The 25,041-nt window shown below is 40.9% G+C and overlaps 1 protein-coding gene across 7 annotated transcripts in view; it reads left to right on the top strand.

Annotated features, from left to right (window-relative positions):
* Positions 1-25,041, top strand: part of QSER1 (glutamine and serine rich 1) — a 78,207-nt gene that overhangs the window by 6,174 nt on the left and 46,992 nt on the right. For 3 of the 7 annotated variants that reach the window (XM_050954995.1, XM_050954998.1, XM_050954996.1), the window contains exons 1-3: positions 18,121-18,219; positions 19,665-19,777; positions 20,752-20,913. In XM_050954995.1, the coding sequence (XP_050810952.1) occupies positions 20,778-20,913 (136 nt within the window). In that variant the 5' untranslated portion in view covers positions 18,121-18,219; positions 19,665-19,777; positions 20,752-20,777. Of the gene's footprint in view, positions 1-18,120; positions 18,220-19,664; positions 19,778-20,751; positions 20,914-25,041 lie in introns of those variants that run through there. The other 4 variants (XM_050954994.1, XM_050954993.1, XM_050954992.1 and 1 more) reach the window with 2 other exon arrangements.

Here is a 25,041-nt window from a genome sequence, read left to right as displayed (position 1 = left end):
TATAGGATCTAAGCCCTTGAAAATCTGATCCCAATTGTGGGTGCTGACCTCTTCTGAAAATCTAGCTTTTTGTGACTGTCTTGGTTTCCCCATGTAATACTTCACAGGGTGTTATGAAGATTAAGTAATTGTTTGAAAAATGCTTTGAGATTCTGCTTTATGATGAAAGGAATTATTAAATGCAAAGTGTTTATGCTCAAAGTGACTTAGTTACAGTTGTTCCAGGAAACATAAATGTGAACATCCTGACTCTTCTGTGGTTAAGTTGCATTAACACAGTATTTCCATATAATTAGAATACAAAGTGTACATTAAGAAATAAAATGCAAAACTTTCCTATGGATTGGTATTTTGACGTTAGTGTTCAGTTGTGTCCGCTCAAGACAAGTTACGGCAGCATGATACTATTTTTTTTTTTTTTTTTAAAGTATCTCATGCTGTCATGCTATCTGGAGTGGCTCATGACTGAGTGCCTACGTTGGGGCAGACTGTCAGAAAACAAGGGCAGTCCCACACTGGTGGTATGTTCTATAATTAGATTTCATCAAGCCAGTAACAAATGTAAGCTTCTGGATCACTATACCAGTCTTGTTATGGAGTCACAGACAGTCGTCCCCGTAGACTCTCCAGTCTGTCTTGCCACCCAGGCAAACTGAACTTTCTGATAAAAAGATCACTTAAACACTTAAAAATCACACTACATCAGGTTTATCTGAGTCCCAAGAGACTAGTCATTTACCAGATCAATTAGTACTTCAGATCTTTCACCAAAGACAACACTGACAGCCAATTATATAGTAAACTAACTACAGGTTTATTAGCTAAGGAAAAAGAATGAGCGTTATTGAAAGGCAGTGGCAGGTAAAATACATGTAAAGGTGAATCACAGTTTGTAACTCCAAATGGTGGCAGTAATGTAATAAACTGCCTGTTTCTCAAAAGTCTTTTCATAGTACGCAGATTGTTTCTGGGAAATCTCGACTTTGCATCTGGCACACGTCTCTGTAAGAGTCCAGATTTTTCAGAGAGAGAGAATCTTTTCTTGAACCCATATTTATAGTATCTCACTCAGTAAGCAAGCTGACAGTGTCTCTACCCACCTGGGATTTTCTTTTGATGATGGTGTATGAGGAACGCACTTAGTATTTTGACCTCCGACCATTATACATAATGGCCATTTACTTTGAAATTAGCATTTTCTGTTAAGTCTTTAGGTCCTTCATAAGCATTTCACAAGATTTCTTTGACGGGTTATTTAGTTACAGGGTAATGTTTGCTGTTACATTATGACAGGAACAAATAAGTGAAAACAATACAAGTATCATTCCACTAGTTTTCATGAAGTTTAAACATCTAAACGCACTTTGATCTATACGAACACCCAACCGAATTGGCCTGGGGTTGTGACCTGAGCTGGCACAATCTCAATTGCTGAAATTCATTTTATTTTTAATAAAATGCTAATGGAATTAATCCAATTCATGAGCTAATGGTATGCTTTTAAAGTATAATTTTAAATTTTTACTGATATATTTCACTAATATAATTTTATGCAAGCATATCACGTCAGCCATAGTAAAATAGGCCTCAACCATTATGCTATTTTCCATAGAGCACAATTCCAAATATCAGAAAGCATACTTTTAACAATGAACACATTATTAATGACTTTTGGGGTAACTGGTCTTTTTACCCTCCCTTGTGCAGCGCTTGGCGATCTGAGTAAAAAGTTCTGTATAAGGGCTAAGTATTATTTATTAATGACATCATAGTCGTTATCCTAGGGGTGGGAAGAAGAGATAATTGAGGAGGGAAGGGCAGAAGATAATAAAATGACATGGTAATAAAATAGGGCTGTCAATCGCAGGTAACTCATGCGATTAACTAAGAAAAATTAATCACAATTAAAAAAATTAATTGCGATTAATTGTACTTATAACAATAGAATACCAACTGAAATTTATTAAAAAATTTTGGATGTTTTTCTACATTTTCAATATTGATTTCAATTAAAACGCAGAATACAAAGAGCACAGTGCTCACTTTATATTATTTTTGATTACAGATATATGCACTGTAAAAATGATAAAAGAAATAGTATTTTTCAATTCATCTCATACAAGTACTGAAGTACAATCTCTTTATCGTGAAAGTATAACTTACAAATGCAGATTATTTTTTTGGTTACATAACTGCACTCAAAACCAAAACTGTGTAAAACTTTAGAGCCTACAAGTCCACTCAGTTCAACATCTTATTCTGCCAATTGCTAAGACAAACAAGTTTATTTACATTGACAGGAGATACTGCTGTCTGCTTCTTATTTACAATGTCACCTAAAAGAGAGAACAGGCATTTGCATGGCCCTTTTGTAACCAGTGTTGCAAGGTATTTACATTCCACATAAGCTAAACATTCATATGCCCCTTCCATGCTTCAGCCACCATTCCAGATGACATGCTTCAATGCTGATGATGCTCATTAAAAAAAAAGTGTCAATTAAACTTATGACTGTACTCCTTGGGGGGAGAATTGTATGTCTCCTGCTCTGTTTTACCTGCATTCTGCGTATATTTCATGTTATAGCGGTCTCGGGTGATGACCCAGCACTTGTTTGTTTTAAGAACACTTTCACAGCAGATTTGACAAAACGCGAAGAAAGTACTGATGTGAGATTTCTAAGGATTGCTAAGCACTCGACCCAAGGTTTAAGAATCTGAAGTACCATCAAAAATCTGAGAGATGAGGTATGGAGCATGCTTTTAGAAGTCTTAAAAGAGCAATACTCCGATATGGAAACTGCAGAACCCAAACTACCAAAAAAGAAACTGAACCTTCTGCTGGTGGCATCTTACTCAGATGATGAAAATAAACATGCATTGTTCCACGCTGATTTGGATAATTGTCAAGCTGAACTCATCATCAGCATGGAAGCATGTCCTCTGTAATGGTGGTTGAAGCATGAAGGGACATATGAATCTTTAGTGCAACGCTAGCTACAGCAGTGCCATGTGAACGCCTGTTCTCACTTTCAGGTGACATTGTAAACAAGAAGCAGGCAGCATTATCTCCTGCAAATTGGAACCAACCTTGTTTGTCTGAGTGATTGGCTCACCAAGAAGTAGGACTGAGCGGACTTGTAAGGTCTAAAATTTTACATTGTTTTATTTTTGAATGCCGTTTTTTGTACATAATTCTACATTTATAAGTTTGATTTCATGACAAAGAGATTGTATTACAGTTCTTGTATGAGGTGAATTGAAAAATATAATTTTTTTTACAGTGCAAATATTTGTAATAAAAAATAAATTTAAAATGATCACTGTACACTTTGTATTTTGTTGTAATTGAAATTAATATTTTAAAAAATGTAGTAAATATCCAAAAATATTTTAAATAAATGGTATTGTTGTTTAACAGCACGATTAATCACATTTTTTAATCGTTTGACAGCCCTATAATAAAATAAAAAAGTTGACCCCTCATGAGGAAAGAGCCCCAGAAAATCAAAACAATACAAGAAAAGTGGGAATTCTTTATATGAAGTAAACCACACTAATATAATTTATCCATGGCTTTCCCCAAGATTTTAGGGAAGGGCAGCAGGCCAGTCATCAAGAGAACTGTATGAGCCCCAAACATGAAATTTGAAAATGAAATTGCTTAAATTGTTGTTTGTGGGGTTTTTTAATTTAAATTGAAGTTTATAAGAGCATGTATTTGGAGGAGAGATGTGTGATTTTATTGCAACACACCTACATCAGAATCCAGACCCTCGTGTTAGGTGCTGCACAAACATAGAAATGGTCCCCGCCAGAAGAAACTTACACTCTAATAAAATAGTAAACTATGTACTTATAACCATCTTCCTTTGGTGGTGTACCTAATACCAATGACAATCAACTGATATGTTTTGTCCTATATTACGAACAGTACAAATAGTGACTTCTGTGCCACTGCAGAATCGAGTGCTAGTATTCTTGATGGTTATTAACTGTTTAGAAGTATTGCTAAATACCCTTACTTTAAGAATAATTTGGGGAAAACAGGTCAGAGCCAATTTTTTTCCTTCTGAGAGATTGTGTTGTCCTTGTGAATGCAGACAGTTCAGTCTGACTCTGCCTGATTTTATTTGGAAAAGTAATACAGAATTTCCTTATACTTGAAGACACTTGAAACAGCCACTGAGTAAATGCAATGTAGATAAACCAAACTATCTACCACTGAAAACAGATCCACTGATTGAAACTTTGCAGATATTATCATGGAGGCAAAACCCCTCTATTTTGACTTCTGTACAGCCACACCATTGGACTTCAAAAATCTTTGCAGTTGGTCAGTCAGATTCAAATTGCAGCTTCTGCTACTGGTGCTCAAGCTTTCTTTCCTCCTGCCTCAGTTTGCATAGTTCATTCATAAACCAGAGTGATTTGGAAAGACAGACTTTGGGAGGAAGGTGCCTTGGGACTATTCTATGGATATTTGAGGCCAAAAAAATCATCGTAAACTCTAACCAAACAATTCAGTGTTCTGTTACAAGGACAATATTCTTCCTCAAACTTCCCTGGAAATGCTCTGGTACCATCAACCTCAAGGCCTGGTCAGATGATCAAAACAAGTCCCTGACTCTGTCAGGAGAGGTGTGCCACAACCTTAAATTGCATGAGTGAATAGTCTGATGATGACTTGGGGAAAATTTCCAAATATTTAACCTCCAATCCTATCCCAAATATCAGATGGCCAGCTATATGACCTGAACCAACATATTGGGCTTTGATTTCATAAATTTTCTTGGGAGATTTCTCAAGCCTAGATGCTTCAGGAAGTGATGTCCATGATTCATTATATGACATTGTTCTCCTTTGAGAACTAATGCCCCAATGTGGATCAGACTGAATATGCAACTTTCTAAACTAAATTAGCAGTAAACAGGAATTGCCATGATCTCATCAATTTCACAGCTGCCCAATGGGGTTTTGAACAGCAACAATTAAACTGGCTGGAATCTTGTTTCACTGTGTTGCAATACTAGAATGCTAGTTTTGGGTGGGGAAAGAAGAGAGTAGTCATTCTTCCCCAACAGTAATTGTCAGTGGGGCTCTCAAGGTTCCAGACGGCCGCCGAGTAAGATATATGATATTCTGGTCAGTGTCACAACTAATATTCAGAATGGCTATTGGTAGCAGTGACACAAGTGAGATCTTGCCATCACCTGCCACTTAGGAAAGCTGTGAACAGCAGCAGAGGTACCAATATGATCTGAAGGAGAGGTTGCAAAAATTGGAAGAGATGAAAGGAAGTTACTTGGAAGCTTTCTGTTCTTTTCCAGCAGTGAGGATGGGAAGGGAAGAGACTGGAAGTTCTCCCCTTGCAGTGGTTGGTGATGGTGTGGAAGAGGGAGATACACTGTAATTTAACTTTTTTTTAAAATAAACTGTGACCTTTAAAGGAGAACTACAAAATAAAAGCAAACTAGATTTGTGCACTTGTTTGTTCATTAATGATATATAAAAAAGCCTGACAATCGCCTTCTTTCCAACATCCCAGCCAAATAAAATAATGCTTATTTTTTAACTTGAAAATATCAAGAGAGTAAAGTCTTCTTTTGCCTGTTTTTGTTTGTTTACCTTGAAGATTGTAACTTTGGGAGATTTCTCAGCTCTAAGTGAATGGGTCTGGGTGTTTGTTAAATAGGATTTAATGAAATCAGAATTTTAATCTTGGATAAAAATGACTACTTCTCTTTCAATTAATAAATTTTCAGTGTTTCTCTGATGTTATAATCCCACCACTTTTCCAGTTGCTTCCTGGGTAGATAGTCCTGAATTTTAGAGCTGATTGAAAAACAGCAACAAGAATTGTGGAAAATGTGTCCCTTTTTTTTCTGTTGAAATTTGGAAAATTTTGACCAGCTTTACTGAATTTTGAATGTGTGTGTTTAACAACAACAAAAAATAATTCAAACTGTTTTTATACACCAAAAAGAAGCCAATAAGGTCAAAAGTTCAAACTCAGCTTTCGAGATCACTAATATTGAAGTTTAAAATTAGTCATATAGATATCAATTATTTTCAAATATATATTTCAAAATGTATTTGAACTAATTTCATGGAAATGGCATTGTAATTGTCTTTGCTATTAAGAACTCTGTAGGTGGTTTTCATCTTAAGCAGACAAGCCAGCACTTGCATTCAAGTATTAAAATACTTAGTAGCTGTTAGAATACCTTGGCCTTCAGTTACCATGGACTTTTTTTTTAAAGTCAAAGAATTCAGCCATAAGAAAAACAAAATAAAAGGAAAACTGTTTCCTTTTAGCTTTGAAAGTGTTGTTTTGCTTTTTAAAATACAAAATATATTCACTATAAAACAAAACAGACCCACATAAATTATGGAATTTGGCTCTGTATTCACTCAATCCATGCATACGTAGACAAGCTGTACCACTGAACTTCTTTTTATTGGAGGTTCACATCTGAGTGATTGAGAGCTAGGAAATGATGAAAATTTCACAAAAATATCTTGAGCAGTGTTCCATCCAACTCACAGGCAGCTCAAACATACTCTCCATAGTTGTGCAGGATAATTGAAAGTGGGGACTATTTGAGGTTATAACATTGCCTGGGCTAATAAACTCTAAAGTTGAAAGGAGAGGTGTATTAGCCCAGGAGACAATGATTATGAGTTATGCTTTAATAGATCACTGAATGCATACCTAGCCAAATAAATAAATTAATTATAACAGCAAGAGGATGAAAAAATGCCAACATACCTCAAACAGTAAAGGAGATGGTGAGATACACAAAGACATCCTTTAAAAATCGGAAGTCAGATCCTACTGAGGAAAATAGAAAGGATCATAAACTCTGGCGAGTCAAGTGTAAAAGTATAATTAGGCCTAAAAAGGCTGTGAAGAGCAATTAGCAAGAGTCACAAAAACCAACAGCAATTAAAAAAAAAGAAATCAGAAGCAGAAAGCCTGCCAAACAATCAGTGGGGACATTAAATAAACTGGTAAAGGAGCATTCAGACAAGGCCGCCGTGGAGAAGCTAAATCAGTGATACTCAGACCTCAGTGGCTTAGGAGCCAAGTTAGCAATCAAGATTACCCAAAAGATCCACAGTAGTGTGAATTCATTATTTAATTTACTATGTCTATCTATCTCTATATTGAAATATATATATAAATTTTGCAGTCATTTTACTGTGAAAGTAATGTATATAATTCTCACAACAAAATGACTGCAAAATTGTATATACATTTCTATACAGAGATATAGTAAATTAAATAACGAATTCACACTACTGTGGTCATTTTGCTGTGAGACTTAATTATATTTTTTCCTCACATCAAAATGACAGCCTAATTATTCTACATTTACTGATCAGTTAATAATGAAATCACACAGTGTTTTAATATCATGTGCTGCAGAGAGTCACAGGAGACATATTAAACAGCAACTTATGGCTCCTGAACCTTAATCTGAGTATCACTGAGCTAAATGAATTCTTTGAAATGGTTGTCACTGCAGAAGATGTGGAGGAGATCCCTACACTCAAATCATTCTTTTTAGGTGACAAATTGGAAGAACTGTCCTGGATTGCAGAATCAATAAAGGAGGTTTTGGCACATTGATAAATTTAACAGTAATAAGTCACCAAGACCAGATGGTGTTGATCCAAGTTTTCTGAAGGAACTCAAATATGAAATTGCAGAACTACCATTGGTGGTATGTAGTCCATTGCTTAAATCAGCCTCTATACCAGTTAGCTGGAGGGTAGCAAATGTAATGCCAATTTTAAAAAAAGGTTCTAGAGGCAATCCTGGCAATTACAAGCTGGTAAGCGTAACTTCAGTACTAGGCAAATTGGTTGAAACTATAGTAATGAACAAAATTATGGGACACATAGATGGACACGATATGTTGGGGAAGAATCAGCATGGCTTTTGTAAAGGGAAATCATGCCTCATCAATCTATTAGAATTCTTTGAGGGTGTCAGCAAGCACACGGATAAGGGTGATCCAGTGGATATAATGTACTTGGACTTTTGACAGGGTCCCTCACCAAAGGCTCTTAAGCAAAGTAAGCGGTCATGGGATAGGAGGGAAAGTCCTCTCATGGATCAATAGCTGGCTAAAAGATAGGAAAAATAGGCTAGGAATAAATGTTCAGTTTTCACAGTGGAGAGAGGTAAATAGTGGGACCGCCATGGATCTGCACTGTGGGACCAGTGCTGTTCAACATATTCATAAAACTGGAAAAAGTTTGTAGAGGACACACAATTACACAAGATAGTTGAAGTCCAAAGCTGACTGTAAAGAGTTACAAAGGGAACTCAATAAAGGCAGTGACTGGCAACAAAATGGCAGATGAAATTCAGGGTTGAAAAGTTCAAAGAAATGCACCTTGGAAAACATCCCAACTATACATACAAAATGATAGGGTTTAAATTAGCTGTTACCATTCAAGAAAAAGATCTGGGAATCTTTGTGGATAGTTCTCTAAAAACATGTGCTCAGTGTGCAATAGTAGTCAAAAAAACAAAACAAAAAAACCCCCAACAGATTGTTAGGAACCATTAGGAAAGGGCTAGATAATAAGACAGAAAATATCATCATGCCACTTTATAAATCCATGGTAAACCCACACTTGAATACTGTGTGCAGTTGTGGTCACTCCATCTTTTAAAAAAAAAAAAAAATGACAGAGAAGGGCAACAGAAATGATTAGTGGTATGGAACAGCTTCCATATGAGGAGAGATTAAGACTACTGGGACTGTTCAATTTAGAAGATAGACAACTAAGTGGGGGATTTGATACAGGTCTGTAGAATCTTGAATGGAGTGGAGAAAGTGAATAAGGAAGTGTTATTTATAGTTCACATAACACAAGAACCAGGAGTCACCCAATTAAATTAATAGGCAATATATTTAAAACAAGCAATAGGAAGTAGTTCTTCAGTCAAAACATAATCAACCTGTGGAACTTCTTATCAGGGGATGATGTGAAGGCCAAAAATATAACTGGGTTTAAAAAAAGAATTGAGTTCATGGAGGATGGGTCCATTGATGCCTGGTAACCAAGATGTTCAGGGATGCAGCCGCATGCTCTGAGGGTCCCTAAACCTGTGACTGCTGAGGATGAATCACTCGCTAATTGCCCTGTTTTGTTCATTCCCTCTGGAGCATCTGGCACTGGCCACTGTTAGCAGGCAGGATACTGAGCTAGATGGAGCATTGCATTGATGCAGATAAATTAAAATTCAGTAACATTAAAATCAGTACCCAGAGCATAGCAAATGATGCTGAATTGTGTTACTATTACAGTAAACAGTTCAAGTTCATACTGGTTAAATAGTCATGTGATCTTCCTTCCGTCCTAAGCATCATCTATATTATGTTTGAGTAATGTCCTCAAGTAATATTCTCAGGGACACTGAATAAACACAGGTTATAGATAAGGACAGATATCATTATTAGCATATTTTCATTCTAGGCATTAAATATCAATAGTAAATACAAACAAGCTGAATTTATATGCATAGAGATTAAAATAAAGGCAGATATATTGGCTAAAGCAAAATGAGTTGTAAAGTACACCTCAATTTACAAATAGCTTACATATCTGCTATAATTTAGAGAGAACAGTATTACTAATTAGATTAGTCAGAATCAAGTTTCTCAATATGTTTCCTAGAGATTGAGAGTCTTTAGTAAATTTTGTTAGCAGTCTCGCATCTAATTGTTGCCCAGAAGAGATTCTATTTTAGAATGCCTTCATTTTTCAGGGACGAGGATAGAGGCATCTATAATACAGGAACCCCTTGGTGCCAACTGGCAAAGGGCCCAACGGTGCATAAGGTTTTATAGGGATCCCTGGGTCAGATATATGCATAATACAGGGGTCAGCAACCTATGGCACGCGTGCCAAAGATGGCATGCGAGCTGATTTTTAATGGCACGCTGTGGCTGCCGCTGGCCCTGCTCAGCCCGCTGCAGAATCCCAGCAGCGGGCTGAGCGGGGCCAATGGCCGGGACCCTAGCAGGCAGCAGCTTGCCATTAAAAATCCTGCCCGGCCCAACCCGCTCTTCTCTGCCCCCCTGCCTACCGCTCTCTCTGGCAGGGTAGGGGACAGAATCAAGCTTGGTCCTGCCGACTGCTGCTGTATGGCAGGCTCTGCCGGCAGCCAAGCTTCCCCGTCCCTTGCCTCTTCCCCCAGCGTGCTGGCTCGTGCCCTGCTTCCTCTCCTTCCCTGCCACCAATGGCCCTCGCAAGGGAGTGGAGAAGAGGAGCCCCAGCGCCCTCACTGCTCAGACCGGGAAGGAGGCGGAGAAGAGGCAGGAGCGGGGCCTTGGGGAAGGCGGGTGGAATCGGTGTATCCCTCCAGCCCCCTGCCTTGAGCTGCTCAGGGCAGGGGGCTGGGAGCACCCCACCCAGTCCCAGCCCTCTGCACTGCCCCTTACACCCCCCTCACACTCCAAACCCTGCATCCCCCCCTATGACTCCAGCCCTGGCTCTGGCATCCCCCACACATACCCAGCCCCCACATGCCCTGACTCCTGCACCCCCCTTACAGCCCTTCTAGCCCTCTGCCATGACTCCTGCACCCCCCTCACACACACCCTGCCCTGACTCCTGCACTCCCCACACATACCCAGCCCCCCCACACTCCATGCCCTGACTCCTACACCCCCCACATCCCCACCCTGAGCACCAAACAGGAGCTCTTGCACACCCCCCCCCCACATTTCCACCTGCACCCCTCACCAAATGGGAGCTACCCAGGAAGCATTTCACACCCAAACTTCCTGTCCCAACCCTGAGCCCCCTCCGTCATTCTAGCTCCTGGCCAGGCACTGCACCTCAACCTCCAGCCTGCTCCTTCACCCCCACCCTCAGCTCAGTGCAGAGAGAGAGGAAGAGAATGGGCCAGAACCAGGGAGAAGGTAGGTACCCACTCTATGTGGGCAGGGCCGGGACCCCAGACCGGTGGCGGGCTGAGTGGGGCTGGCAGCCGGGACCTTGGCTGGCAGGAGCCAGCGGGCAGAACCAGCTCAGCCCGCTGCTGGTCTGGGGTTCTGGCTGCCGGCCCATTGCCAGCCGGGGTCCTGTCCCCAGGCCCCTCTCAGCCTGCTGCTGGCCTAGGTGAACAGAACCCCAGGCCAGCAGCAGGCTGAGCAGGCCAGCGGCGTAAGATCAGCATTTTAATTTAATTTTAAATGAAGCTTTTTAAACATTTTGAAAACCTTGTTTACTTTACAAACAACAGTAGTTTAGTTATTTAATATATAGACTTATAGAGAGAGACTTTCTAAAAAACGTTAAAATGTATTACCGGCATGCAAAACCTTAAATTGAAGTGAATAAATGAAGACTCAGCACACCACTTCTGAAAGGTTGCCGACCTTGGCATAATATGTCACTGAAGGATGATGTGAGATCTCAACCAAGAGCCAGTAGCCCACTGGTCGTCGTCATCACTGCAAAATGTAGCTATTCTAAAAGTTATGTTCTTAAGGTTTTGAAGTTTAGGCAAGTTACCAGGTGATGATACACCTTAAAAATGTCCCTTTGAGACAGGACGTAACAAGCACCTATCTCGTTGTCTGGCCATTTGTGTATTGTTTATTGTATGCCTCACTGTATACTGAGCCAGGTGCAAACTAAGATATTGTGAAATCTACAAGAAAGGAAATCTGCAGAATGAAATAAATAACGTGGTGTCCTGTTTATGAATAAAAGCTAAGGATTGTCGTGATATATCTTGGAGTGCAAAGGAACACACTGAGTCCTTCACCTAGGAGACAAGCTGACAGTGTGCTTGTGTCATGAAAGGAGGGTCACAGTCAAGGCTGGCTGTAAAGAGCTGCAAGGATTTATGGTGAGCAGTACTCTAAAACAGTGGTTTTCAAACTGCATGTCCAGCCGGAGGACCTGGGTTAGAGGGGGAAGTGTCTGTGCCTGCTGGAACCAGCCAAGGGGAGCTTGGGGGTGTGTGTAGGGGGGCAGTGTCCATGCCTGCTGGCGAGAGCCACACCGAGCTGCTTGCATGCCTCTGCTTAGGAGCTGGACCTGCTGCTGGCCACTTCCGGGGTGCAGCATGGTCCGCAGTGCCAGGACGGGCAGGAAGCCTGCCTTAGCACCCCTGCTGTGCTGCTGACTGGGAGCTGCCCCAGGTAAGCCTGTGCCCCAACCCTGTGCTTCAATCCCCTTCCCCAGCCCTGAGCCCCCCAACTCAGAACTCCTTCCTGCACCCCAAACCCTCCATCCCCGTCCCCACCCTAGAGCCTGCACCCCCAGCCCAGAGCCCTGATCCTCCTCCTGTACCCAACCCTCTTCACCCCAAAGCCCCCTCCCACACCCTCAACCACTCATTCTCAGCCCCACCCTGCGGCCCTCACCCCCGCACTCCAACCCTTTGCCTCAGTCCTGAGCCTCTCCCACACCCCAAACCCTTCATCCCGCAGCTCCGTTGGGTCATTGACATTAACAATTTTCTTCACATGGGTCGCCAGAAGAAAAGTTTGAAAACCACTGCTCTAAAACACATGAGTATCTTGTTAATTAATCTCAGCTCTAGGATGCCTGCTTTGATTTTATTTTATATATTTACCCATTTGTCCCTGATACTTCTGTTTGCTACTACTTGAATCTCTGTGTTTTGTTAAATAAACTTATATTTGATTTCACAATAAACATATCTGCGTTTTGTGTTACCTGGAGCAGTGATCTGAGGTGGAACTGGTAAGCTGGATGTACTGTTTCACTGGAAGCAGTGAATCTATGAATATTGCAAGCGTCGAGTGGACCAGGGGCTGGACACTTCAGAGGAAGGCTTAGAGGACTTGGAGGTTGGAGTGTGCCAATCACTGTACTGTAGAGTCACAGCTGGGTCTGGGAGGCCCAAAGGCGAGTGCTTGTTTTGCCTGGGATGGATGCATTTGGGGAGCTGAGCCCTGGAGGCCCAGACAAGGCTTCCTCATGCTAAGGGCAAGTGGTCCTGAGGTGCCTCACAGCCTGGGGAAGAATCACAGCATCAGTGTCCCCCTTCTTCCTCCCCCCCTCCCCCGCCCCATTGATATCCTTTTTGAGAGTAATAATGATAATTTTTGCTTTCCTGCGCTCCGTGTACCACCAGTCTGGTTAAGAACAAAATACCAAGTGACTTTAAGAGCACTTCCTCTGCCTGTCTAGCTGCTGATATGATTATGTTTATATCTGTTTCAGCGACTTAAAATTAATTGCTTTTGTGTGAATTTGTTCATGGTCCTTGAATAGCGATCTTCTTGCAATGCATCAGGCCTGTTCAGTGTGAACTGTTCCTGCTTTCAGTAAGTCAGGAATCAGCTGCTCAAGAAAGGAGGTCAAATCACCTCTTTCCTCTCCCCCTGGGAGTCAAACCATTTATTTTTTCTTTGATTTGATTCTTCTAGAGTTCAAGCTTGTTGGTCAGAGAGCTTTTTAATCTTTTGTAGACATGTATGGAGCCTGGGAAAAAAAATAAAATCAATTTTCTGCTTGTGTGTCTGAGTAGAGGCATCAGCATTAGAAGTTTTAGTTTTAGTGGGGTCTACAAGAGTGTCCAGTGTTGTTACCTAGGCTGATAGTATACAATTTCCTATCTCGAGCCGCTTGTGCAATATTAGGACTTAGAAAATGTCCTTTGATTTTAAAGGATCTAATTTTTCCATCAACAGAAGCAGGAACTGTTGCTGCTTCAGAGCAAGGTGGCAGGTTCATTTGACCCACAAAAGGCTCTTTTGCTCTCTAAAAGTTCTGAAAGTTCTTTTTTAATCTTAGCTTGCCTAAAGTTTGATCTGTAGTTCAATCACTTAACTTTTTGATGAGGTTTGCTTAAGACCTGCTAAATTCGCTGGATGTTGAAAGAACAGTAGGTAGCTAATCAGAACTATCCTCTCTCCATATGCTAGCACTCTCTTTTACACCCTTTAAAGGTAATCTCTAAAAACTTGTCGAAAATAAAATATTAAAATATTTTTTGCTTGTGAATGCTTTGCTGTATGAACTGTAAGAAAGTAACATTTCTTGGGAGAAAATGCTATAGTCTGAAAAGCAATACTGAAAAAAGCTCCATGTCTAGACAGTGTTTATTGCAACAAAATCTTGTTGTCTTGTAAGTATAAAGTCCCCTGCACTTGCTCCTGAAATTAGGAGACATACAAAATCTGCCACAAATGAGACTGCAGGGAAACTCTGGAGTGGCGGCTATTGTGATTCAATTTGCTAGCTTTTGCCTCTGGAGACTAAATTCATTCAAGACAGAGAGATAATAGATTGATGAGTGCTATAAGTACTTGATGAGTACTATAGAAGTGCCTTTAAATAAATAAATAAACACTAGTATTTAAATTGCATCTAAAAATTTTTCTTGTAAATTAGGCTAATCCTTTCGATTTGAGATCGTTAGCATTCTTCGTGGAAAAGAGGCTTAGTACCACAACAGCATGATTGGCTGTTGTACATCAGGATTGAGGTATTTTAGTAGAGGTAAAAGTAAATACATGAATTGCACTTTCATTAGTGCTGAAGAGTTTTTGTTGTTAGCCTTGTTATGGCAATAAAAAGTTAATAATAGTACTTGATATAAAATGTCTGGAAAGGGACTAATTTAAAATAGTTTCTCTTTTTGTTTCTTTTCTTTTTTCTTTCGTTTTTCCTTTTCTTTTTATTTCTTTTTGTTTCTCCTTTTTGTTTCTTTTCTTTTCTTTTGATTCTGTATAGATTTATTTAAAAAAACTATTAGAATTATTACCCTACCATTGTCTAGAGATGTTGCTATCCTCTTTTAAAAAACAAACAAACCTACAGCAGCCCCTTCTAACATGGTAACCACTTAATTGTGTGGTATTAAATTCCTTATAATAGAAATGAGAAAGTGAGCATGGCTTACTTAAGTTGAGTGTTAAATATTTTTGGAACATTAAATAGCAATTGAGGCTAGTCATGAGATATTATTAGAGATGTTTATAACCACTATATCAAGTAAAATTAGCTAATATAGAAGCTGGCATATGAAGGATTATTCAACAAAAGTGAGAACTTTCATGAAATTGTTTAAAATAAGTGATCAAACTGAGTATGCAATGGACTAGATGTCCATGGTATCATTCAAACTTGATGTTTATAATTTTGCTTTGTACATTAAATATATCATGCATCCATGTGCTTAAAAAACGTATTTCATAAAGATACCCGAGGCCATAATCTTATTTCAGATTGTTGGTGCGTGTGTTCAGGCACAGTACATGAGTTACATGATCTGTTGGGATATGTGTAGTTTTCTGAGATAAGAATCTACACTGTTAACACTTTATTGCACAATAATTGCTAGCTAATTATTTTTATTAAATACGATATTTGTGTTGAAAGACAAATTCATTTTTGAGATTGAGGCTGCATTAACTCCTCACATGGGTGGTTGAGAAAGCATAACAGAAGTGTTGAGTTCTTCAGATATCTTCCATGACATACATAAATATGAAACTTTTATTATTATTGTTAGAATTTTGACATTCCGATAATAATGCATTTTAGATAGTGGACATACTTGAGATAATGGTATAAGTTCCGTTGTGCTTTTTGTTATGAAGTGTGCCATTTTGGGATAGCTTGTCATTATACCTCCTGTTCAAGTAGTTTTTGTCATTCAGAGACTTCTACCTCACCAAACTACCATAGGAGGTTGTCTTGCTGTGTTTGGATGTAATGTTACATTTCCATTACGAAAAAGGAAGGATGGATAAGAGAAGCAATTACTACTTCTAAAAACAGGCTGCACCAAGGATCAGAATAACCAAATATTGTTTAACATTTCAAAATATTCCAACAGACCACTTTGAACAGAAAGTTACCCATTATGCCAGTGTGGATTTTTCACAGTATGGAAGGAATTGTCTGTTGCATAGGGAAAATATTTGAGGCAGTATGCCCCGCAACTTTTCCAGGGCTTGCATTGCTTCTAGTGCGCCAGGTCAAAACACATTGCAGATGCAGGACATAAAATTTGAGGTTTTTTACCCATGAAAGCTTATACCCAAATAAATCTGTTAGTCTTTAAGGTGCCACCGGACTTCTTATTGTTTTTATAAAATTTCTTAAAAAGCAAACCTCATGGGAAACCCTTTTGATTGGCTGGCTCTTTCCTCACTTACCTGCATTTTTGGGAAAAGCAGCCAATCATGGATGCACCAAGAAGGAGGCAGAGCTCTCCTCCCTCTCCACTCAGCAATGTGACATTATTCTCCCAAGAGGCAAGGGAAAAAAGGGAACAGAAAGAGCACGAAAAGAACAGGAGCACTTGTGGCACCTTAGAGACTAACAAATTTATTTCAGCATGAGCTTTCATTAGCTACAGCTCACTTCTTCGGATGCACAGCAGTTCAAGGAGGCTCCTCTCTACTTCCTTCCCTTTCTCTTCTGTGAGCAACAGGTCAGCCTGCTCTCTGCTCCTCCTCCATCCCTTCTCCCTGGCCTGAGACGAGGAAGAGGGGGCCCCACTGCAGTCTCCCTCAAGCCTGGGATAGGGTGTGAAGAATTGTAGGAGGAGCAGAGGTGAAGTTGGGGGCGAGCAGAATTGATGGGGGTTAGGTGGGGTGGAACAGTGGTTGGGACCGAATTCATGGAGGGCTGGAGGGAGCAGGATTGATTTGAGGATGGAATTAATTGCTGTCAGGGAGATGGGCAAATGTGGAAGTCGATCTTAGAAACCCCCACTTTTTTCAGACCACATTAAACATTGTGCCTGAGGCCTCCCTTAGAAGGTTGTCTGCCATGCAGTGAGGGTCCTTTTGCCCCAGAGAATTTCTGCAAAATCAAGGATACTTCAGCACTTGTAACTGCTTATAGAAGGAAAAACAAGATATTCTGCCTTAGAAGTAATTTATGTAGTGAGAATTTATAGCTCAACTTTCAAAAACAAGGAAAAGAATCAATTATGTGTTTTTATGGATGTTACTGAAAATTGTACTTATTGTAACCAAAGTTGAAAATGCCGTCTTCTAGATCAGAAGATCGTACAAGGTTAGAATTTGTATCGCTGAATATCATTCTTGCTAACAATACTTGTGTAATTTGAATTGATGATCAGTTTAGAATTGTTTTTTCCATTACAGTCCAGTCTTGATATATAAATGTAAAAGTTAAACATATGTTTACACGGGCTGTGTGTGTATTATAAAATTATCTGTTGGGCTGGAAATATAACAGTTTTTAGAATGAGAGAACAGAAAATAACTTCACCCATAATGAAATACAGTTATGTCTGCCAACTATTCTTAACAAGGATACAAATCAGTAAACATTTCTTGTGTCACTGCACAAGAGCCAGACTCAAGTGATTTCTTAGTATTGTCACAGCTAAAGGTGGAACTATAAAGAAATAATTTTAAATATTTTCAATTTTAATACTTTTTCCTTAATAATTTATAATAAGATGCCAGGATAGAATCCTATATATTTCCGAAAGAAATATTGCCAAAGTGGTAGGGGTAGAGCACTTAATGTATTCTTCCCACTGAGCAATATGAAGAAATTTGCACAGCGCTCAACAGTGTGAAGAACTCTCTGGGCTGGTGCCAAATTGAGCATTGATGATTAGGGGAAAATAATTATCACCTGCACATAGGTGATGATGTGCTATGTAGTGAGACCAAATGATGTGCACAGTAGCCAGTTTTAGGATTTTAATTTAATCTTTTTGCGTGCAGTGTTGTTGTAGCTATGTTGGTCCCAGGATATTAGTGAAACAGTTTGGGTGAGGTAGTAGCTGTTATTGGACCGCTTCTGGTGGTGAGAGACACAAACTTTTGAGCTTACACAACACAGAGCTCTTCTTCAGGTCTGGGAAATGTATTTAGAGTGTCACAGCTAAATACAAGGTGGAACAAATTATTTAGCATAAGTAATCGACACACATTTCACCTTGAATAGTTCCTTGAAATATGTGTTAACTATTTATGCTAAACAATCTGTTACACCTTTTATTTAGTTGTGACCCTCTGAATACATTTCCCAGATCTGAAGAGCTCTGTGTTGTGGTCTCTCTCACAAACAGAAGCTGGTCCAATAAAAGATATTACCTCACCCACCATGATTCCCTAGTTACTCTTTTTGGCAGCCTGGAATGGTGGCTACAAGAGAGTGCTTAAGCACTGCATTTGGAAGAAAAACTGAGAACTGACACAATCACAAGGGCCAGGTATGACAGAAGTGTGCCTGGAAATTCTAATAAAACAATATCCCTCACAGGAAGGTGCTCAGTGCCTCATGTTGTGTAGTGGGCACAGTGTTGTTGCTGACCTACCAAATCTATACACTGTTTGCTCTTGTCTTTAGTGAAAACAAAGGAACAAAGCTCACAGAGTTGCCAATTCTTGCAATATTTGGTAACTTTTTGAAAGTTTCCCATGATGTCATGATTGCTGCATCAAACGCTCAGTTTTTCCCTTATACAAAGTGGCTGCCTTCACATTCCAGGGGATAGCAGAGGGTTAGTGGAGTCCCTTTTTCAGCAGCCTCCAGGGAGGCCTGCCTTTTTTTTTTTTTGAGGGGACGGGGGGGCATGAGTTTAACATTGAATTTTATGCTTGAAATAATCAGACATACACAGGTTCAGGCAGTTGTCCCCTAAAGGCTCAACATCTAGAAGGCAAATGAAAAAGCTATAATTTATTGGCTTAAAAATCATGATATATTTTAAAATAATCTCATGGGTTTTTTGGTTCTGACTCATAACTTCTGAATGCTTGAACCTGATCATATTGCACCATGGTCAGAAGTCCATTGATGACTCAGTGTTCCTGTTGCTCCTGCAGAACTGAGCCTCTAGAAGCTTGAAAGTAATTTCGGCCCCCCACCAATTATCTGCTTTTCTGATTGGTTATCATTAGTTTGTTGCTTTTCTTAGTTTATTTTATGTATTGGCATTATTGATATTGGCAAAGATCTAGACATAGTGTATTTTAACTGTTTGTATCACTTATGCACTTTTGCTGGCAATAAAAATGATAAAACTGCTTGATAATTCAAATGACATTATAAAAGTTAAACATGATCTACAATTTTTATTTAATTATATTTAAGGAGGCCCAAAATAATGAGGTTTTTGGGGCCATATTGCCACTTGCTATTGCTATCAGTTTTGTCTTTTTCTGTTTTATTCTAGTAATAAACAAAACCTTTTAAATGTTCTTTCCTTCTTGCTACAGTTTAGCCATTTTAACATATTTGTATTTAAAATAATATTCAACTTACACAAATGAGTTTAAATTGAGCAAGAAATTGACATATTATGATGTAATGACTCACGTATAGGTAGTGGCCCACTAATGCAGATAACGAAGCAGTAAATTTCAAAAAATGTATACTCCTTGCCATCACTAAACTAAGCAAATATCACTTTTTTCTCAAGTTAATGCAATGTAGGTTTTTTGTTGTTGTGAATCCAAGCTTTCATGTGGCCAGCTGGTTCATGTAATACCAATTTTTAATTACCCTACACTTCTTGTCAAGTCTTTGCTCAAACACAAATATCGAGCCTTGATATTTTTCCTTTATATAACTTCTTTGGCTTCTTGTCAGAGTTTCATCAATTTGTTTCTTTGGTTGTGTGTTTTGTTTCCCACATTTAATTTCTTCGTTTAGCTTAAGCTATGGAGGAGGACATCCATCACACTCGGAAACGGATCTTCTTCACAGACAGACATATGCAGCTTCTCATCAGCTTCCAGGATATGCTACCACCCACCATCCTACTGGTAAATGTCTATTGTATGAAAATCAATTTAAATAACTGCTCTGTTAAATACTACATCTTTATACTGATTAATTATATGGTTCTAAGGAGCCTGTAATGCAAGGTGTGGCAAAGGCTATTTCAAGAGTGAATTTACTATTTCAGCAATTTACTGAGCCTTCAACCATGAGTTTGTCATGAGTGCACAATAGGGAAGGTAACTAGGAAGTTCACTATCTGACTTACTAGTTCTATGAGAGTTAAATTAAAAAGAAAAAAGTGCTGAGTTTTTTTCTTTCAGATATTGAGCATCAAATTTTCAATGACTGTAAGTTCAATAAGTATACAAGTGTTAACCTATTCTACACGTAAGAGTCAAATATTCAGTTGGTCTCCAAAGCCAGCTGCTGAAATTGTGCCAACAATTTTTGTGCAAATCAGATACTTAGAAGCCTAATTCATGCAAGTTTGGACACACAATTGTTCTTACTAGTTTGTGCAACCTTATGGTGTAGTATTAAATGCTAGCTAAAAATGTAGCTTTAAAATGTGGTAATAGTGAATGACTTATAAGTAAATGATGAAACCTCATTGGTCATCACGTCATAAAAATGTGAGCCTGTGTTCTGCAATCTAGATATCAACTTGTGTTGCATATGAAAGAAGAAGACTTCACAAAAAGAACAGTGGGCCAAAACCTGGAGGAGAGGGAAATGTGTATCAAACTTAAAACTGGTTAACTTTTCTTCTTACTGGCATAGATTGAGTTATAGTATAGTGTTTTAATATATGGCTGACTACTAGTAAATTAAAATTTTGAACAAATTTATTGTAGTTTTTTAACAGCAAGTGTTAACATTTCATACACAAATGTGTTTTTTTAAACAAAGTAAAAGGCTTTGTAGTGTTTGGGTAGCAGTGATATCTCTGACTGTGGCTTGCTCTTAAATTTGTAATAGGAATTCATTGTGATTTGGATATTTGTTTTTTTCCAAGGTCTTTCTGGAATATTTGATACTAGTATGCACAGTGCTGGAAGTAACACTAAAGAAACTTCAGTTATGAACTTTCTCTCTGCAATTGAGTCTCGCACTGCTCAGGCTGCTGCTTCAGGAGCTACCCTTTTACCACAATTCAGGGCTCCATCATGGCAGACAGGTGATGTTTTCTTAATCTTTAGCACATTTGTAAATTATTATATATGTGTGTATGTATTTAAAAGAGAGTTGTGGTGATGTAATAAATAAGACTGAGATGAGAATTCTTTCTTAAACTCCCCTCTTCATTATTCTTAACTTTTGTGAAAAAATTGCCTCTTGAAACAATTTTTTTCATATTGGTGTTAGCCCAGTAGTGAATATTTCCTGAGTTAAAAAAAAAAGGCTTCTCAGCCACTTCTGAATTTTGCAATTATGAAAAAATGCACATCTTCCACCTCCATTTTATTTTGCACTATTATAACCCAAGCCAACCTTTTCATTCAAATTTTCAAAATTGGCAAAACAAGTATGGTCAGACCAACAGTCCACCTAGTCCAGTATCCTGTATTCTGATTGTGGCCAACCCCAGAAGTTTCAGAAGGAATGAGCTGAACAGGGCAGTTTTGAGTGATGCATTCCATGTTGTCCATTCCCAGATTCTGGCAGTTGGAGATTGAGGGAAACCCGAAGCATGGAATTGCATCTGTGACCATCTTGGTTAATAGCCATTGATGGCCCTATATTCTCTTTGAATTTATCTAATTCTTATTTAAATCCAGTTTATACTATTGGCCTTCACAACATCCCCTGGCAACAAGTTTCAGAGGTTGACTGTGCGTTGTGTGAAGTTGTTCTTTTTGTTTGATACCTGCTGCCTGTTAATTTCAGTGGGTGACCCACTAGTTCCTGTGCTGTGTTATGTGAAGGGGCAAATAACAGTTCCTAGTTCCTTATTTACTTTCTCCATACCACTCATAGCCCCCTTTAGTCATCTCTTTTCTAAACTGAACAGTCCCAGCCTTTAAGTTTTTCTCATATGGAACAGCTTCCATACCCCTAATAATTTTTGTTGCTTTTCTCTGTACCTTTTCCAGTTCTAGTATATCTCTTTCCAGATGGGATGCCCCAGAATTTCATGCAGTATTAAAGACATTGGCATATCATGAATTTATATAGTGACACGAAGATGATATTATCTGTCTTATTATCTATCCCAGGGGTCGGCAACCTATGGCATGCGTGCCAAAGATGGCACACGAGCCAATTTTTAATGGCACACGGCTGCCTGCTGGAACTCCACGTGTTGTTAAAAATCTTGCCAACATGGCAAGCCGCGGGGTCCACGGTCCCGCGCCGGAGCGCTGGCCTAGCGCAGCAAGCCGCTGGCCCCTCCCCCGCCTTCCTCCAGAGCCCTGCCGCTGCCCATGCAGAGCTCTGGGGGGCTGGGGCTGCGCGCTCCCGTGGGGCAGCGTTTGGCTCCGTGGGGAGGGAAAGATGCTCCCCGCTCACCCAGAGCCCTCCTGCCGCGCGCACAGAGCTCTGAGGGGCGGGGTGGAGCAGGGCTGCACGCGGGGGGGTGGCAGCAGTGGTGGTGGTGGCGGCGGCAGGGCTCCGGATGAGCGAGGAGCCTCATGGTAAGGAGGCCGGCTCCGGGCAGTCAAGGGACAGGGAGCAGGATGGGGGGCTGGTATACTGGGGGGTGGTTAGGGGTGAGGGTCTCTGCAGGGGGCAGTCAGGGAGCAGGGGGGTTAGATGGGGCATATGAGTCCCGGGGTCTGTTTAGGGGGTGGATGGGGTCAGGGCAGTCAGGGGACAGGGAGCAAAGAGGGTTCTGGGGGAGCAGTTAGGATGGGGGGGTCTCTGGAGAGGGTGGTCAGGAGACAATTAGCTGGGGGAGTTGGATGAGTTGGGAGTTCTGGGGGGATTGCCAGGAGGTAGGGGTGTGGAGAGGGGTTGGGGCAGGCAGGGAGCGGGTGGGGTGGTTGTATGGGTCCAGAGTTCTGGGGATCCTGTCAGGGGGCAGGGAGCGATTAGGCATGGGAGTCCAGGGGGTCTGTCTGGGTGTAGGGATGTGGATAAGGGTTGGGGCAGTCAGGGGACAGGTAGGGGGTAGGGCCCTAAGGGGGGCAGTCAGGAGATAAGGGCCAGGGAGGCTTAGATAGGGGGTGGGGTCCCAGGAGGGAGTAGTCGGGACAAGGAGCAGGGGGGGTTGGGTGTTCTGGGGGGTGCAGTCACTCCACCCTCTGCCCTGAGCCCTGATCCCCTTCCCCCCCCGACACACTCAGCCCTCTGCCCTGAGACCTGCACCCCCACACACCCCCAGGCCCCTGCCCTGAGCCCTGTACCACCCAGCCCTCTGTTGACTCCTTGACTCCCCCCATGACCCCAGCCCTGACTGGCACCCCCACACATACCCAGCCCCCCCTACCCTGACACCTGCACCCCCCTCACATGCCCCTAGCCCTCTGCTCTGACTCTTGCACCCCCACATCCCCACCCCCCCCACATCCTATGCACCCTGCACATCCCCACCCCCACTCTGAGCACCAAACGGGAGCCCCTGCACCCTCACTCATATTCCCACCTGCACCCCTCACACCACATGGGAGCTGCCCAGGTAAGTGCCCCCACACCCAAACCTCCTACCCCAACCCTGAGCCCCCTCCTTCATTTTAGCTCCTGGCCAAACCCTTCACCGCCAGCCCTGTGCTCGGTCCACTCCAACTCTCAGCTCAGTGCAGAGAGAGGAAGAGAATGGGCCAGAACCAGGGAGAAGGTAGGTACCCACTGTATATGGGCAGGGCTGGGACCCCAGACCGGCACCCGGCTGAGGGGTCTGGCAGCTGGGATCCCGGCTGGCAGGAGCCGGAGGATGGAACCCCTGAGCGGCAGTGAGCTGAGCCGCTCAGCCCACTGCCGATCTGGGGTCCCGGCCACCAGCCCCACACAGCCCGTTGCCGGTCTGGGGTTCTGGCTGCCAGACCCTTCCCAGCTGGGGTTCCGGCCGCAGGCCCCACTTAGCCCACTGCCGGCCTAGGTGAACAGAACCCTAGACCAGCAGCGGGCTGAGTGGGTCGGTGGCGTAAGATCAACATTTTAATTTAATTTTAAATGAAGCTTCTTAAACATTTTGAAAACCTTGTTTATTTTACAATACAACACTAGTTTAGTTATATAATATATAGACTTGTAGAGAGAGACCTTCTAAAAAACATTAAAATGTATTAGCGGCACGCGAAACCTTAAATTAGAGTGAATAAATGAAGACTCGGCACACCACTTCTGAAAGGTTGCCAACCCCTGATCTATCCCTTTCCTAGTGGTTGCTGACATTTTGTTAGCTCATTTGACTGCCGTTGCACACTGAATGGATGTTTTCAGAGAATCTCCATGATGACACCCAGGTCTCTTTCTTGAGTGGTAACAACTAATTTAGTCCGCATCATTAGACATAGTTGGGATTATGTTTTCCAAGGTGCATTATTTTGCACTGTTCAACCCTGAATGCCATCTGTCATTTTGTTGCCAGTTACTGCCTTTAGTGAGTTCTCTTTGTAACTCTTCGCTGTCAGCATTGGACTTTAACTATCTTGTGTAATTTTGTATCCTCTGCAAACTTTGCCTCCTCACCATTTACTCCTTTTTCTAGATCATTTATGAATATGTTGAACAGCAGTGATCTAGTACAGATCCTTGGGGGACCCATTATTTACCTTTCTCCACTGTGAAAACTGACCATTTATTCCTAGCCCTTGTTTCCTATATTTTAACCAGCTACTGATCCATGAGAGGATCTTTCCTCTTATCCCATGACTGCTTATTTTGCCAAAGAGTCTTTGGTAAGGGACCTTGTTCAGCTATATTCACTGAATCATCCTTGTCCACGTGCTTGTTGACCCCCACAAACAATTCTAATAGGTTGGTGAGGCATCATTTCCCTTTACAAAAGCCATGTAGATGCTTCCCCACCATATTGTGTCCACCTGTGTGTCTGATAATTCTGTTCTCTACTATAGTTTCAACCAGTTTTCCTGGTACTGAAGTTAGGCTTACCGGCTTATAATTGCTAGGATCACCCCTGGAACCTTTTTTAAAAATTGGCATTACATTAGCTATCTTCCAGTCATCTAGTAAAGAGGCTGATTTAAGCAATAGCTTACATGCCATAGTTAGTAATTCTGCAATTTCATATTTGAGTTCCTTCAGAAGTATTGGTGAATACCATCTGGTCTGGTGACTTACTATTGTTTAATTTATCAATTTTTGCCAAAACCTCCTCTACCGACTCCTCAATCTGGGACAGTTC

This window comes from Gopherus flavomarginatus, chromosome 5 (genome assembly GCF_025201925.1).
Source record: "Gopherus flavomarginatus isolate rGopFla2 chromosome 5, rGopFla2.mat.asm, whole genome shotgun sequence".
Lineage (NCBI taxonomy): Eukaryota > Metazoa > Chordata > Testudines > Testudinidae > Gopherus > Gopherus flavomarginatus.
The sequence above is the reverse complement of the archived record's forward strand: the minus strand, read 5'-3'. Positions and strand labels throughout refer to the sequence as shown.